Source organism: Fukomys damarensis, unplaced genomic scaffold, assembly GCF_012274545.1.
Source record: "Fukomys damarensis isolate Sample0158 unplaced genomic scaffold, DMR_v1.0_HiC HiC_scaffold_11, whole genome shotgun sequence".
Classification (NCBI taxonomy): Eukaryota; Metazoa; Chordata; class Mammalia; order Rodentia; family Bathyergidae; genus Fukomys; species Fukomys damarensis.
In genome coordinates, this window is record NW_022900923.1 from 36,432,588 (window position 1) to 36,451,656 (window position 19,069).

At 32.7% G+C, this 19,069-nt stretch overlaps 1 protein-coding gene across 1 annotated transcript in view; it reads right to left on the reverse strand.

Annotated features, from left to right (window-relative positions):
- Positions 1–19,069, reverse strand: part of Kcnt2 (potassium sodium-activated channel subfamily T member 2) — a 253,856-nt gene that overhangs the window by 6,852 nt on the left and 227,935 nt on the right. Inside the window, exons 26-27 of the mRNA XM_033762145.1 lie at positions 18,063–18,083; positions 9,470–9,770 (exon numbers count right to left, since the gene is read on the reverse strand). Of these exons, the coding sequence (XP_033618036.1) occupies positions 9,470–9,770; positions 18,063–18,083 (322 nt within the window). The remainder of the gene's footprint in view (positions 1–9,469; positions 9,771–18,062; positions 18,084–19,069) is intronic.

Below are 19,069 nucleotides of genomic sequence, written 5' to 3' on the forward strand. Positions count from 1 at the left end.
TGTACAGGGGATTGAAAACTTGGGGTCCTTGCACTTGCAAGGTAGGCAGCAGAATCACTGAGCTATATCCCAGGCCCCAAACTATATTTTTAATATAGGGAGATATGGAAAATTAATTGCCTAAATATTTTCACTTACTATAAATCGTCAACTCAGCAACTATCCTCTTGAAACCTTTAATACTTTCTTTAATTAAAAACAATTCAGGGGCTGGGGATTTAGCTCAGGGGTTCAGTGGCCTGCCTTGCAAGTGCAAGGACCCGAGAGCTCAATCCCCGGTACCAAAAAAAAAAAATTCAGTTTTTTTACTCTGTCAATGTTCAATGAACAGAAGGAGATTATCATAATTAACCTTTGTAAATACAACCTCGTGAGATGGGGATTTAGTTCAGTGGTGCCACCGCCTGCCTCTCAAGTGCAGGGTCCTGAGTTAAATCCCTAGTATCTCCGCCCCCAAAAATACAACCTCATGACCATGGGTAAGTTCTGGAAATATAGAAAACCTCTAAACTATCCATTTTCTAGAAATCTACACCAGGAGTATACTGATTACATTTTAATAATATAGGCTCAATTAATTGAAAAAAGATAAATAATTCCAAATAAATATGTAAATGAATAGATCCAGAACAAATTTTCTTCTGAAACAATAAATAAAAAAGGCATTAGAGTTGTAACACTTACACACTGTTAGTTCTTTGTACCGTTTAAAGCAAGAAAAAAGAAAAATCTAAATGAAATATCTAGTTTTAGTGCCTGTATTCTATTTGGTAATTTCTTCTAGGATAATACTGCTGTCTTCTTTGCTCTGAAGAAATGCAACTGATTTATTAATTCAGATATAAGGGAGATTTTGTGTGAAAAACAAGAAAATCATCAAATAGCATTAAATATTGGTGTGAAAATAGAAGGAGATGGTATTACCACTACTATCACCTTCACTTATCTATCATAGTTTGGGTAGAAATAATGATGTTTTTCTTTTAAGTTTCTTTATTTTATTTCAATAAAAAGACATTACCTAGGAGGTAAATCAGCATGCTTGCTCTAACGAGTTCTCAGTTAATCTATCTACTTTTTCTGACAAATTATAAATTTACTTTCAAAGAACAAGGCTTTTCTGGTAGGTCTAATAAGATCCAGCCACTCTTGGCTACCTCCCTTATTTGAAATTGTTTCATTTTATCCTCCCTTTGGCTTTTCCTCTTTTATAAGCAGTATGGAGCTTCAAACAATTTGTGTCAAAAGTAGTTGCTAGCACCGGGAGCAGCAGTCATATCATAAGGAGACTTGCTTGCCAATTTATGCTATGAAAATGTCTACCACTCAAAGGGCTACTCATTAAGAATCTGCCAAAAATTATAGCAATTTGAGTGAGAGTGAGAGTTGCCCTAAGTAGACTGTTGAAGAAAATGCTGCTTATTAACCAAAGAAAACAATTATTCACATTAGAATATTATTTTCACATGCCTTCTAGTATTTGAAAGTGAATATATCACCTACTCCAGGAAGAGCTTCGTTATCCTCCTGTGATGGCTGAAGAACATGAAGTTTTTTTGTTTTGTTTTGTTTTTGTTTTTTGTTTTTGGTGCTGGGGATCAAACTTGGATCCTTGTGCTTATGAGGCAGCAGTGGCACCACTGAGCTAAATCCCCGGGCCAGAACATGAAGTTCTTTTTGAATAGTAACAGGGAGTTGTCTGAGAATACAAAGCTAGTTAGTTGACAATGCCACAAACACTGATATTAATGAGAATTTTTAAATTATACTAAAAAATTCTTAAGGAATACTGGGTATGTTATGCACATTATGCAAATTTTTCAGCAAAGTCTAAAGCAACAAATTGATAATATACAATAATATAAATGCATATTCATAATGAGGAAGAAAATAAAGATATCTATAGCTTCAATTTCCTGCATCTGAGAAACTTTTAGTGTCAAACTTATTTCAAAATTGGTTTTCAAAAATTTTAGATTTTGGAGGCCGGGGATTTAGATCAGTAGTTCCACCACCTGCCTTGCAAGCACAGGACCCAAGTTTGATCCCTAGTACCAAAAAGCAAAAAACAACAACAAAAAAAGTTAGATATTGGAGTTGCAAATGTCTAATTTAAAGTTACTGAAAGAAAGCCCATGGGCACACTAAAATATGATAATAATCCAGTGAGGAGTACTGCCGGACTATGCAGAGAGCCCTTTGTGACAGAAAAGAAAGTTCTGAAATAGAACTAAGTACATGTATAAATTTAGTATCCAGAAAAATCCACTTGCAAAATCATTGGGGGATGATGTTTGTTTTAATAACTGCTATTTTATAGATAAATTTGGAAAAGATTAACATTTTTTCTCTCACTCAGTCTAGACACTAGGATAGATTTCAAGGAGGTCATACATCAAGCTGCAAAATGTGAAAGTAAATACTAAAGAAAACATAGGATTCTTCTTTAAATTGTGAATATTATATTAATAATATTAAGCACCAAAAGTAAAGGGGGGAAGGCTATTTAGAAAGAAATAGCTGTACCCCCCCCAAAATAACAAAGTTAATATACCTAATATATAAGTAATCTCTAGAAATACTAAAGAATGAGCATACAAAAATTGGATAGAGAAACAGTTCTTAGGAAATGCTTCTTAATCCCATGAAATGATGATAAACCTCACTGTAATAAAAAGATACTCTGAGATGTCAATGATATGTTTACCTCTTCCATTGATAAATCATCCAGAGTCTAACAACATATTCTTCTGAAAAGGTTTCAAGGCAACACAGTCTCTCTTGCTTTGCTGATTGAAATACAAAGTGATGCACACCCGAAAAGGCCAACTTGGTCAACAGCAAAATCACAAAACCATTTAATCTTCAGTAATTTCACATTTAGAAATCAATATCAAAGATACATTTGGGAAGAGACATAAAGTTTTAGGCATGGACCCATTCACTGCAGGTCACAAAAGACCTAAAGAATACACACCTGTGGTCTGACACAATGAGCTACTAGGCAGTACAAAGAGAAATGAGGGCTAACTTTATATTCAAATAATTCGATGATCTTCAGGATGTAGTGCTAATTAAAAGAACTAACATGAGAAATGTTTGAAATTATTCAAAAGTTTATAATTATTTGAAATTCTACACAATCATTTTTAAAAACCAACAAGAACAAAAATTCTTGGAAAAAAAAAACCCAAAAACGAGGTTACCTGTGAGGAAAAGAGAAGGTAACGTGGTAGAAACTGGGATATATGCTAAATCCCTATGTATATACCCTCCATTGAACCTCGTGGCATAAGGTAAATAGCTAAAAAATTAGTTTATAATTATTTGAAATTCTACACAATCATTTTTAAAAACCAACAAGAACAAAAATTCTTGGAAAAAAAAAACCCAAAAACGAGGTTACCTGTGAGGAAAAGAGAAGGTAACGTGGTAGAAACTGGGATATATGCTAAATCCCTATGTATATACCCTCCATTGAACCTCGTGGCATAAGGTAAATAGCTAAAAAATTTTAATATTAGATAAAAATTCTTGGAAAAAAAAAACCCCAAAAACGAGGTTACCTGTGAGGAAAAGAGAAGGTAACGTGGTAGAAACTGGGATATATACTAAATCCCTATGTATATACCCTCCATTGAACCTCGTGGCATAAGGTAAATAGCTAAAAAATTTTAATTTTAGAAATACCAATTTCAGGCATTTTTTAAAATGAGCTTAAATTTATATCCAGTTGGTGGTATAATCACAATTATTCCAAGCTCGAAAACAATCCCTACTACTATGTCTTAAATCAAAGAATAAATAAACAAAAGGAGAATATAAGTTTTCAGCAATTATATCACTATTAGTAGAATGGAATTATTGTTCTAAAATCCTCTGTATATTGTAGAAAAATACAGTACTACATGTATTATCATTCTATCATTTCTCTTATTGACAACATTTAATCTTGGCAAAGGAGAAAAGAAATTCAGATATAATACAGAAAGTTAAATAAAAACTTGTACCCTTGGATTTTAATTAAAAGCATCTCTGTGAACTCAAAATTTATTTCATATCTATGTATCTATATATGTATGCATCTATCTATCTTTTAGTGTTGTCCATTGAAAAGACCTTGAAACAATAATAAACATAGTAAAAATTAACATCTCTAAATTATTTCCCTACTACAAGAAACTGAAGGTTCTTGGAAACATAAAATATTACAAGTGGAATCACTTAGTCCTTTAGAGACAGGAAGGGGTATCTGCCAAATTTCATTGATCTCATGACAAGAGACTCCACAAGCAATCTGAGGGGTTTCCCAGGGGCAAATTTAGGACAATCTGTTAAGTAACATAAAAACTAAAATGTATTATACATACCAAACATGTTTAAATGCACTGGTTTCTAATAATGTATACCGCAACACAAATAAAAAAGATAATGAGGAGAAAACAATGGGAATATTTAGACGGGAAATACAGGATTGACTGAATTTCTTTAAGCAATAGATTGCAATAGAAAAACATGTGAGATAAGCAAACTTATAAACTAAAAATGTCAGGACACATCACTCATCTCAATGGGTAGAGCTTAGTTGATCCTGATCCGATAAACTGTAGAAAATGATATAATATGTGAGATAAGGAAAATTTGAGCCTCAAGTGGATATTTGATGATATAAAATAATTATTTTAATGTGTGAAAATAGCATAAGATTATGTTCTGCAAACTAGTCTTTAAATTATAGAGTTATAACAAAATATATGATATCTGAAATTTACCGAAATTAAAATGTGAGGCAATGGGATAGGTGGGAATGCATGTGAAAAAGACAGCCTACGAGTTAGAAGCTTTGAAGAGGAATACTGATAGGTTTGGAAGTAGGCTATTACATAAAATTAGGTTATAATCTACTTTTATTCATGGCTGAAATTTTATGTATTAGCTAAATCGAAATATTTGGGCAGTCTGCCAGAGAAAAAATACCTGAGCTCCTTTTGCCATTCTTAGCAGCTGATTTTTACCTCTTAATATAAATTCACTCAAATTCCTGCCAAATACATGTAAGTTTATATTTGCGTCTGGATGTGCTTTCATAATTTCCAAGCAAAGATCTCTCAACTGTGTTCACTGTCCTTAACTTTCAACTCTCCGTGGATAGCTCAATCTCAGTATTCAAGCTTGCTCACATTTCTCTGATGCTGAAAAACGAAAAAGCCTTCTCATCTCCTCCATTTTCCATTCAGTTATCTCTCATGTATCATTTCCCTTTCACAATGAAACTTCTCCAAAAAACATCAACTGTGGTGGAGACGGATAGTTATTACCTGATATCCATTATTCTTATCCTCCTTCATATAGATTTGCACCACTAACCATAAAACATAAATTCTTGCTGCATTAGTTTTTTTATCACTTGCACACACTATCCGCCAGCTGCAACTCAAGGAGAAGAGTTTAACTTGGCTCACATTTAGAGGTTTTAACGCATTGATATCCATTATTCTTATCCTCCTTCACATAGATTTGCACCACTAACCATAAAACATAAATTCTTGCTGCATTAGTTTTTTATCACTTGCACACGCTATCCGCCAGCTGCAACTCAAGGAGAAGAGTTTAACTTGGCTCACATTTAGAGGTTTTAACGCATAGTCAGCCAGCCCGAGTCCAGAACATTGTGCTGGAAGGCACGGCACAGCAAAGCTGCTTAATTCATGACAAACAGGAAACAGAGCAGGGAAAGGAGCCGGGGATCCCAGGCAGTACCCAGGTTCATGCCTGCAGGACTCACTCAGATGCACCAAAGGTGTGCTTTACTAATTTCCTAGATATTTCTTAATTCAATCAAGGCAGCATAGCAAGACGAATGGTCACATTTGCAAAGGAGCTATACTAAAACTACCTCTATTTGGTAATGTATTTTGATTGAAGGGAAGGTTCTTTTCTTCCTTCCTTTTGGGTGGAATGTGGACAAAATAGAGATTCAGCATCCATTTTTGTACCATGATATGGCTTTGACAAAGGAAGTATGATGGAATAACAAGACAGAAAACTTAATTCTCAATACTTTTAGTTCCCACTGTTCCTGAATTATCTCAGATAGTTTGATCTACAAAAGAAATAAAATCTTCACCCGTATTTAAGTTGTAATAGCTTTTAGTTTTTCTGATCTTTATAGTCAATACTAATTTTTATAAACATTTAAATCTAGTACATTTAAATTCTTACCTAATATCACTCTTCAACATACCGAAACCTGGATTTCACACACACCAGTGCTACTGTCTTTATCAAAGTCACCAATGACATATCATGATACTTTCAGTATGATTTCGCACAATGAAGCAGTCTCTCTTATTTCTCTAGTGTTTCAATTTCTGTAGGCCAATACTACATTTTCTTGGTCTTTGAAGACATGGGACATAATATCTGTACAGTATTTTGAACAATACACAAAACTACTTATACCTAAATATAATCAGTCTAAGAGCTGTTTCTGAACAATCCAGACCCCGCTTGCTCTTCTCAAGGCACAAAACACTCAATGCCATAATAAAATATGTAGTGAGTTTTCTGTATATCGTGCTATGGCATATATTTTGGGTAACTCAGCTCTAGACACTTTAGCTCTCGTTTGTTTGTTTGTTTGTTCATTTAACAGAAATATGACTTTGAGATTTCCCTACAATCACTCATGTGGCAATTATTTCATTTACTTCTTTAATTAAAATCTATATGCTGGTGACTAAAGACCTGACTATAAGCATGCACCTCATTTTAGAAATTAATTTTATTGGTATACTTTAGGTATACAATATAACGATGTTCATCATTGGAAATTTGCACCTTAATATAATCTAACTTGGTTCTTTTTTCCCCATGGCCCTGTCCTCCCTTTTTATTGAACATTAAGTGGGAAAATATCCAGATCCTTACAAAAAATCACCGTTTAGAAATCTTCTGTGCACTCAGATTAAATGCATTATCTTTACCCCAAAGTTTTTGTCCCTGTCAATGTCACCATCATATACCCACTTGCTAAAATCAGAGCCCTCGAGTGTCATCTTTTGATTCTTTTCTTTCTCTCTCCTTTATATCCCTTATCAAGAGAGTGGAAGTAATCTATTTAATGCTCTCGGAGCAGCTAGAACTCCTCAGAATAAGTCACATGATGAATCATGGTTAACTCAAAGCCAACCAAAGAAGAAACTCTTAATGTTTTAAGTGAGTCAAAACCGTTACTTTTTTAGTGTATAACATAAGACATACAACAGTATGCAAAAAAAAAAATCTTTGGGGTATCTATGTTATTTAGTGGTTGCCAGATATGGGATAAGCATTTTGTTTTCAGTATTTCATTTGTCATTTTTAACAAATCAATCATAAAACCCTAATATTTCCATTTCATAGATAAAAAGACAGATTCCAAGAGGTTAAGTAATTAAACCTACTATTGGCCTGGAATATGAGTTTTATAAATGTGGAGGTTTCATCAGATTAGACATTGTACCAAAAAGCATAGCCAAATAATAACTGTTCAATGAATAAGTTACTGGGAGTTAGAAATCAATGAAAAAGACTAGAAGCCCATGATTATATTAGATTTCAAATCCTGTCTTCATAACCACTGTATTATTAGGTGTTCAGTGCATGGTCGTAGAGTAGACTGATGCATAATATAGAGAGATGGATAGATTAGAGAATTAGAAAGAAAAAAATGAAACAGGGAGAAAATAGACAGAATCTTTTTTCCCATTCTATAAAGATTATTGTATCTCGTTAACAAATTATAACAGAACTGAATCATACAGATAACTAAATGTAAAGACATAAGAATTCTCTGATGATTCTCCCAACAAAGTCAGTTCATGCATTTTTTATGTCTCTAAGAGTCAGACTTATCTGCCACATTGCTTATAGAATCATCATGGGGTTAAATGTTTTGAAAGACAATTGGAACATAGTTGAGTAAACATTTACTATAATTTTTCATTTGTGTCTTAGTGATAACTAAGACACAAATGAAAGGTTTTAGTCAAACTTTTTGTTTTTAAATTGGGAAATAGCCATTCGTTAATTTCAAAAATGAGGATTATTTAAAAAACTTACTACTTAATGGAAGGCATTACATTTACTGTGGTTACATTAAAATTACTAGTCACAGGAGAATCACTTATACATCTTAGTAACTTTTTATAATTACAAACTTTAAGTACATATGAAATTCTGACTGACACGTTTCAATCATATTTGCTGACCAAGGTCTTTAACCTCTAACAGTAAAGCCCTTTAAGAATGAAATTGGATACTTTTATCTAATCAGTTATAAGGTATAATGAGAAAATATGTATGGTTCCTGGCATAAGTATAAGTACTGTGTTAAAATATAATTTTTCCTTGTTCAAGGAAAAAAGATAAGTTCTCTTAAGCTCCAATTTAATGATTAAATTTTCTCTCTATGAACTTTATCTCAAGTTAAGGCTTTAAAAATAATGAGGTAAGAGTAAATATAGAATGCATTCTATTTTATTCTAAACCCACATGATTACATGACACAGTAATTTATGTCCTAATTTACCCAAGACCAAGATATCTATCTATCTATCTATCTATCTATCTATCTATCTAGATAAAAATTGGATTTTTCTATAATATATACTTTCATATAAATGTAACTGGATTTTACTATGAGTTAATAAAATGTCTTTTAAAATAAAATCTGTACAGTGATAATGGTATATTTAAAGTTATTTTGTATTAATTATGAACATTTTCAGTATAGTCTATATGGTAATTACAACATATGAACTTAATAATTACAACAAGATATACTATATGAAATAAGCACTATTTGAGCTTCAAAATTGAAGCTCTTTAAGGACTCTGTTTTCTTTACCATAAGAAACCAAACACAATTTGTAGGAATATTATGGTTCATCTATGCCTGGTATCACAGCTGTTTGCTTCTGCTTCAAATTCATTGCATATCAAGCCCTATGTGGTATGCGTGCGTGCGTGCATGTGTGTGTGTGTGTGTGCGCGCGTGTATCTGTGTGTCTCTGTGTGTGTGTGTTAAAGAGTCTTTGTACCTTGGTAGACCTAGAAAGACCTCTGCTATGAACAAGCTAAATAGCAAGTCATTTGCTTTTGTTTCTTTACCTCTAAAATGAGAACAGAAACTCTGGTTCAGAATTTCTGTGAAAATCAAAGAAATTGAGATGGATAATTCATGTAATGACTTTAGAATAGTGCCTTGGTGCCTCAAGTTACTCGATACACGTGTGAACATTTTAGAATTTCATTTTCATTACTGTCATTTCCATTTTCCATAGGAGATTAGTTATGTGTGATTAGTCCCTACAAATTGACCTGTGAAACCAAAAATTGCAATTCTTTACTAAATCAGAGCCAACTCTATAAATACCAATGGCAAGAAATCACAAATCCACAGATACAGTAGTTTTAAAGAGCATACCATATCCCACTGTAGAAAGACCCAAGTGTTTCATTCTATTTTTCACAAGTTCAGCAAGCTCTTGTCTTTCTGACCTCCTGTAGAGGTTCAGTCGCTGCTGGGTTATTTTTTCAGCTGTTTTACCAGAGTGTTTTGGACCTTTTCTGCTCAGTCTTCGAGCCCACTGCATGCTCTTTCTCCGAAGCAAGGGATGGTCTGACTGGTCGCTGGACGTCGAGTTGCGGTGGTTGCTGCGGTGGTGCCCTTGCTCTTTGGATTCTTTGGTATCCTCCCACTCTTCCACACTGATCGATATTTGAGACTTGGAAGAGAACAGAAATTAATAATTAGATACTTTAGGAACCGTCATAGCTCAGAGTTGAAACAGAATTCATTTGCAAAACTCTCATCATAGTGGTGTATCTACTCACGGGAGTTTCTGGAGAAAGAGCAAAATCATAATCTTCTATTCGAATAGAACACTACCAAAAATTTACATCTTCCTGAAAAGTTTTATGAAAATACTTAATTTTTATATGTAAGAATTAAACAATTAAAAAGAAATGTTTACTAGTATGAGTGTTTGAAACAGAAAAAAGAGTAGACATTTTTTACTTCATTCAAATAGAATCCATGCTGTTCTTTTCTAAATATAAATATTTGTAGTGCAATTTAAACACCTATTATGAAAAAAATTTTGGAATTAATGATATTTTAAAGGTTTTATATTATTGCTCTTTCTACATGTGACACTGGAATGCACTTTATAAAATGTGACTTTTTTGAAAACTTTCTCATATATCCCAGAAGAAAGGAAAAAGGTATCTTTAATTCATGTATTCATAATATACCACATAAAATGCTTTTCAAATTAAGATATTAAAACATATTTCAGGAACTATTCTAATTTAAAAGGTGTTATAAAACAAATTATAGAATCACAAATAAAACTTAAACCAGGCTATTCTTCATAGGAGAGGCAAATCAATGAACAAACTCATAAAATCTAAATTTTGCTACAGAATCTAATTTTCGCAAGAATCTCTCCTCTGATTAGAAGCTCTTTACAAGTATGTTCATTGTTTCAATAATATTGTTCTTTCCAGCAAGTCACGTGCAATGCAACACCTATCAGAGCAGAAAATCTTACTTTCTAAAATCATGAACCTGCAAAGAGACAGCTTTCCGAGTTCTACAGTTCATACCTAAGGGCAATAATCATTAATTTCTTAACCACTTCCCTTCTAGGGATGGAAGCCTGAATTTCAGGTGTTACATGCATGCATTGCTGGCTTTCACAGTAACAGAATTGCAATTACCAATTTATGTAAGGTCAGGGAGTAGATCCAATAAAATCCTTCAAATGCGAATATAAATTATGGAGGCTTAGTCAATACCTTATGTACAACTCTCAGGAACAAGCTAGGTGATTATTGCACACTAAATTCAAGCAAATACTCATTTTTATTTCTGTTGTAGCAGAATATTGTATTAGGTGGACTTCAATACTAATTTATTTAATCTCCTTATCTCCATGGTAACAGATTATTTGATTTTAAAAGTTTGAAACTATATTTTTATCTATCTGAACGTAATACAGAAACAATAAATTTTAAACACCATGATTTTTCAATAATATCTTTCTAGATCTTAAGTTACTCTATTCTCACCTATTTGATAATCTATTGAAAATTTTCTGTGGAAGTAGAGGATTAGCTCTTGAACAATATCTACTACTGATGAAGAAAACTAGCTTTGTTCAGTGATTTATGCGTACTTTTAGCAAAAATAAAAATCTATTAATTCACTCATTTTATTCATGTCCACTCATGTTTGTAGAATTATAACCTTAATTTTATTTAAAGTAATCTCTTTGCCATTATCTATAGTCATAAGTAACTATATGTAATTATTTGATTTCCTAACAATTTGAAAATATAGTAATCTATCAAGACCATATAAATAATATTAAACAGATTGTCTAAATTTAAAGGCACATGTAGCATGACTACAGTAATATAGCAAAGGGCTAGTTTCATTTTCATTTTATCAAGGTGATTCTGCCAAACTTGTAGGGTGTTCTATGACCTAAAACGATGGGTCACAAGGTGTATACAGGTAGAATCATCCTTAAGGACTTAACTACAGTCAAAAGGAATTTCAGTTCTATTTTGTTAAACTGAATGTCAGTACCCAAAATTTAATTTAATTTTTACTGGATCAGAATATCTTGAAATGTGCACTGAAATATTTTTATTATAAAACCTTAACCAAAACATATTTCAACAATTCTCAAAATGCTGTTTTATATATTTATATGTTTTACAATCTAAACTAAGATAGGAAATATCAAGTTACATTGTATTAAAATGCATTTCCTCTATATGATCTCTTAGGTATCTTTCAGTTCTATCCATAATTTTATGACAATAAAGTTTATTTATGGAAGATGTAAGCTTCATTAATGCACCATTTCAGTTTTCTAACTGTAAAAGTCAAGGTGTTAATTTGGACTCTATTTAAGCACAGGGTACTTAAAACCTAATAGAGCAACCACTGCTATCAGGAGGCCTATGATTCTGATGATACTGATTTGAGAATCTCTAGAGGAGGAAGTTTATAATTATGAACACAGAAAAGCCTCAAACTATATACAGCAGCAAATAGCATCTGCAGCAAAGACAGCAAGAAGAAAATGAATACACAACAGGAAACAAAAAATGTCGGGTCGTTGACCCACTTGGAAATTCTTATTTTGCTGAAAGAATCTATAACATAAAATGATAAAAGGGAGCAGACTATCTATATCTCTACAATATAAGTTGACATGACAATAACTGGCTGTATTGTCTCCTGATGTATACTAATTGCCAAACCTTCAGAATACTGAATAAAGTTGAGATTCAAATGACCGTTTTGATTGGAGATCCCCACCAACTTTTTAAAAAAGTACCTGAAGTTTGAGACTGCACTAAAATTAAGTTACCTTATATACTTTTGTGGGGAGGGTGCTTTTTAAATATAGAGGACTGATAGATATGCCTCATCATGATTATCCAGCACACAATTACTTGCCTAAATTTCTCACTGTCATAACACTCATTATTCTAAAACATCTCATAATAGGTATGGGTATTCTGATCCAGTAAAAATTAAATCAAATTTTGGGTACAGACATTCAGTTTAACAAAATGGAACTGAAATACCTTTTGTCTGTAGTTAAGTCCTTAAGGATGGTTCTACTTGCATACACCTCATGACCCATCGTGTTTTAGGTCATAGAAACAACACTCTGCAAGTTTGGCAGAATCACCTTGATAAAAAGAAAATGAAACTAGCCCTTTGGTGTATTACTCCTGCAGGAAGCCTTCTTGTCCGATACTACACTTATGGAACAGTCCAGTTTATCATCAATTCCTTGGACACCTTAGGGAGCCTCTTGATCAATCAAGTGAACAGTATATGGAAATCAGTACCAACACTGAATTGGATGGATTATGTAAGGGAGCTTCTATTTTTCATCCCTTAAGAAGCTATCCCTAATGAGTATTTCATTTCTTCAACATATTCAGCACTGTGCTAATGGACAAAGTACTCAAAGTACTTCCATCTCTCTACCAACCACGTGATGCAAGCTTTAATATATTACTACACAATTTAAACAAATTTGGACTGAAGCTAGGTATAGTTAAGTCACCAGTGAAACAACAGGAATTAATTATAACAAATTCTGGCACCATATTTGATGTTTGGTTGATGACAGCTTTCAAATTCCTTCTACCTCTACATCTGGGCGAGTTCAATGAGATATTCCAGGAGCTCATTTCTTTCATACTCAGTGTGAATATGAAAAATTACCAACTCCCTGCACATACGAAACCTAACATCAATAAAGACCAAATCTGTAGACCCTCTCTGTTCTCCAAAATCATTTCTGGGTATGATCGCTCCAAAAAGTCTCATCTAGCCTTCTTGGTGCATAGATGGTTTCACCAGGAGGACCATGAAAACCCACTTTTGGATTAGCCATTTATATGGCCTCTGTAGGGTGTTCACAGCCATTCTCCTCCGAATTCTATGCACTCATCCACCTAGCAGCTTATGAACTATGAAGCAACATAAAGCATATGTCCATAAACAGTTACACAAGTATGAAGTTCGTTAAATTAGCTAAGTGCCAAAGTTACTGGTAGTTGGTACAAATAAAATTGTACAAAGATAGAGTTCATATAGATTGATGTGGAGTGGAAAGAATGACTCTGTGTTGAGAAGGAAGCCTGTAACTGAATTTGGTGGGTGTCCACTGAGCTGTTGGGAAAGTCACATTGCACAAATCATGAAACAGTAGGCGTAGTTTAGAAGTAAGTACTTAAGTTCAACTTTTACCTCTAATATTCTCAGTTTAGAAGCAATAAATAGAAAAGAAGTAGAAATATAGAGAAGAACTGATGATCATGGAAATGCTGTGGAAAAAGTATTTTTCACTGGACAGAAGGGATAATGGCCATTATCAAGCAGTTCTCACTATAGTTTTCTTTCCCTTACAAATATCTATGCCACTAACAATATGCCAGGAGCTTTTAGATACAGATCACCTGCCACCTTCCATTTATAACAGTACGTTACACAGGTTACTGGTAAAAAGTGAATTTTGTACATAACAATTTTTAATATTCAAGGTTTAGTGTTCTAAAGTATTTCTAACTCTTTGAATTGTCTTATTCAAACATGTTTTAAATATTTAATGAAAATATTTGGATTATACCAGGGTTTGATATCATTTATTTCTACTTGTGCCAATGATATTTTATAGTTGTCTTTCTTGTGAATTCAGATGATCTGTCTTTTTTATTGAAGAGAAAATTTTTATCATCTCTGAATGTAGAACAGTTATTTTCTCCTTAAACTAGTAAGTTACTTACATGATATCATCAGCAAAACTTATTATTACTGTACATTTATAGGTGCTTTGTTTTGTGTTTTAAGAAATGTTTTACCCAGTTAATAATTTCAGACTGACTGCAGTGATTGAAGTTAAAATGTGTCTAACAGATCACCATTAAATTCTACCTGAACCAAGATTTGGGGTCTATAATGATACCCTGAGGTGTCCCCAAATCAAATGATTCATTTATGTCTAACAATCACTATAGGTAAGGATATATTTTTCTTTCTATCCAAAATTTTTAAGGTATACATGCTTAGGTTTATGTTTGTCAACCATATCATATTTGTATATGTATGTAAAGAATACAGTTGCACACATGAACAGCTTTAGTGTTCAAAATTAAATTACAAACAAAATCAACGAATACATCAGCACTGTACAAAGTGCAACATATCCATAAAGATAGTCAAACGGATTCTATTATTAAAATCAGGATTTCATTGCCAGCACCATTATCTACCCAGTATAATTTTCCTTTATTATTTTCTAGAATTAGACATATATAGCCTGAATCAATAGCTTCAACATGAATTTATGTGTGTACACATTCATGGATAAACCCTACACACTGGAGTAGGCACGGGGGCTTTTCACTATGTCATTTCCAGCACATTACAGTTCAGACAAAGGGATCCAAACGCAAAGTTTTGCAAGTGTAATGTAGCGATCCTAACATGACTATAATACCTCCCATCCCATGATCCAAGAATTTTATATACAGGCACACAGACACACACACACATACACAATCCCCTTATCCTTTCCAACATTTGGGACTCAATGGAAAAGAAGCCCGTAGAAAGAAAATTTCTATACTAAATTTGATGCTTTAAGGAATGGACACAATAATACAAGGCTCTGAATATTTATATTCTTATTTGAAGAATCTACCTAAAATTATACTATTGATGTAAGTATACAATTGCTACGGATCACCACTCACTGAGGAAGTGCTAGGTGACAAGATAAACTTTATAGTGTGAATACATGTATCAACTCCCCATGATGAATGTAATTATATACTAATAAAATAGTATGCGAATAATATACTTCCAATACTATAACAATAAAAATTTTAAAATGAACAGAAGAGATAAATAAATAATGTTCCATTTATTTCTCATGTGATGGATCCTAGCACCCATTTGACAGGAGCTGTGTTTAATAGCTTAATTTACTTCCCATGGCAGTGCCAAAGGTAAGAATGATCTGCCTACTTGGAAGGTTGGTTAAATGAGCAAAAATCCTTGCCTACATAGTTAAATCTAATACATACAGATGGGTGCTTTTAAATTGTCTCTTGTTAATATGTCATTGAGATTCTTGCTAAGTTAAAATAAATAAAAGTAGGAAAGCTTTTCCTTGCATTGGAAATGAACACAATTAAAATCGTTACAGCTAGGAAAACATTAGAAACATAAGTATAAAGTAAGGAGAAAAAACATTAGAGAAAACAAATTTCCTAAGAAATAAAGTATGACAAAATTACACATAAACTTAGAGCAGTATGTAGCTAGATATCTATCTAAGATATAAGAATACTGACTTTATAAATTCAAACAGACATTTTGGAGAAAGCGTCATCCAGTCGGAAATGATCAAAACACAACCAAATAAGAATTGTGTTACTCTATGGACTTTGTCACAGAATTACGTGCCTTTAACTGGTAAAAATTCACTTCACATTTTTTTCTTTTTCCCTCATTTGGGAAGTGATAACGTTCACTACCTGGTCTTCACTCTGCTACAGGTTGACACTGCTTGATCAAATTCACACACTGCTAGTAAGATGAGAAGCAAAAATTTAAACCCAGAGCATCTTGTCTCCAAAGCAAGGCTCACTGGTCAGAATAATCACCTCACCAGGTATATGATATGTGCCAGGAAGAGGAAAAGAAGTACTGATAAAGAATAGCTAAGGCACAGAATAGCTTAAAATACACTTAAGAGTCTGACTTGAAATAGTATACATGGAACATAAAGATTCTTCATCACACGAATAAAGAAAGGAAAGTAATCATCAGTCTAGTTGCTTTATGCAAGATATTGTAGAGAGGAGAATTTTTGACATATTTAATCCACCCAGAGGTCAATAAATCTAAGAATAGGAATCATATCAGAAATCTTTTGTCTACTGCTGCATTCCAGGCACTTAAATGAGTGTATCTGGTGCCTAATATTATTCAAAAAATATTTGTGTTTCTGATAGATGAAAGATACATAGGATCTGAAAATAAAGATTACAGGTTTGTCTCCATGTTAAGGATTTAGAAGAACTTGGGCTGAAACACAGATTTGTACCCATTAACATAGAAGAAGAAACTGTTGAAATCGGAAGAAGCAATCAATAGGTGATTGGAGGTAAGAATTAAACGCATCTTTTATAAACACAGATGTACAGTGCAAGGATCAGTGGCCATGTTAATTCTAAGATCATTTGTTGTCTTCCAAACTGATGACAGAGAAGGGAGGGTTGGCCGGAACCTAGGGGTGAAGCCTAGTGACTGAAAACAGATACTCTGGTATTAGGACATGATCAATTCTAAATCTGGGGCCCTTTTTTTCATCTTACTCAAGGTAACTTAACTAAGTCTTAATTTGCTCTTTTAAAAATAGTAATAATATCTGCTATCCATGTTTGGCTTATTTCACTGAGCAAAATGTCATCCTGGTTTGAACATGTGTCTTTCTTCTCAAAATATTTGAACTCATAGAGAAAGATTAGAATTGTGCTTTGCAGGAGTCAAGAGATGGAGGAAGATGGGGAAACGTTGGTCAAAAGTATACCTTTAGTTTATAAGATGAATGAATTCTGGAGATTTAGTGTACATCCTGGTAACTACAATTAAGAGACATGCATTATGTTTCTTCCAAGAGTGGATATAAGTTCTCTAACTACTTGAGTATTCTTAAGACTATTCTTAATACACTCCGGTTAGATACAACAGCTACTGAGATATATCAACCTGGAGTCTGTAGGCCTTTATGCTCACCAGCATACATATGTGTGTTTTGCGGTATAGTTGGTGAAGAATCTACTTAAACTAAAGCATTTAAATGACAAAAGAAAACTAGTTTTCAAACCACTTTAAAACAAAAATAGTATCTTGAAATATCTCTCGTGATTAGCTCTAATTAGCACAAAAATATTAAAATGTGAGTACACCTTAAATTTTGCAATAGCATTTATTAGGAAAAACAACTAATATGGTTGCATTTTTCAGTTTTAGTATTTTTTCAGAAGCATCAATTATTCTTAAATTCAGTTTATATTTGAGCTGAAATTTTCAAAGCTTGATATATGATATTCCTGTAGCATAAATAATGAAGTTAATAAATTAAATAACTGAAGTTTTTGAATTTTAAGTATGCACTGTTACTTTACACTTACTAAAGAATTTATGTGTTTCACATGGTAACAGTCTGTGGGTTAACACAAAAACACAATTTGAAGACAAATGATAACAGTAATTTGTAATCCCTTTTGGAAATATAAATATACTAATAAAAAAGAAATCCTGCATAAACATTTTAGCATAATTTATTTTGTTTATTTTCTTTTTAAAAATGAAATAATAAATTCAATCATAATGATCTGTCCCTTTAATAGTTTTAATTCTAAAAATACACCATCTGAAATAAGGGAGACAAACAGAAAGTACTTACTTGTGATGCTATTTCTCGAGACTGACACAAAGGGAAGGGGAAAAAGAAACACACAAAATACCATTTAAACAATGACTAAATAAGGCATACATGAGACAATCAGCAACAAGGACAAAATTCGACATGTACCTACCTTACACTTTGACTCTAATGTGTTTATTTATTATTGAGATTTTGAGCAAAAAAATAAGCTACTGGATATAACATTTACCAAAGATTTGCTATTTTCAGATTTTTTTTTGCATGAAAAATCATTGCAAGTTTTGATAGAAAAAATGCTAGTAGAAGATAATAAAATAACTCACAGCTTATGAAACTACTACATTCATAAAGAAATATTTGACATAATTACCTGTAGTCAATCAGTACTGGTACTGCTATCTGTACCGGTACCTTTACTTTCTGATATACTACTAATACTGATGTTTGCTCTTACATATAAAGGTAATGAAGTTGAAAAACTATTCTGAATTTTCTCAGTGGTTGTAGCATCTAAAAATTGTTTTTCCCAATAATAATACAGTATTTAGGCAGTATAAAAATCATACTATCGGGCCAGGGATTTAGCTCAGCGGTTCAGTGGCCTGCCTTGCAAGCGCAAGGACCCGAGTTCAATCCCAGGTACCAAAAAACAAAACAAAACAAAACAAAAAAAATCATACTATCTCACTCCATTGTTCTCAGAAATATATATTAATTTAAAAATGGAAATAAATAAAATGTTAAATTATACTGATGTAATGTAACTCAACTCTATCATAATATCTGGTACTGCTAAAAGCATAAAACAAAACTGATTATAAGTATTCCTAAAAATACAAGAAATGCCTAATAAACTTTTGATTTGGGGCAACTTGGAGACATTTAGCCCAGATTTCCCAACAATGTAGCATTGTGGAATAAATTTTTCAGAAAACAATCAGCTAGAATTTTTGAAAATATTTTATCTTAATCCTTACAAATTTATTAATGAGATTTATTAAATTAATAAATGTATTAATGAGATT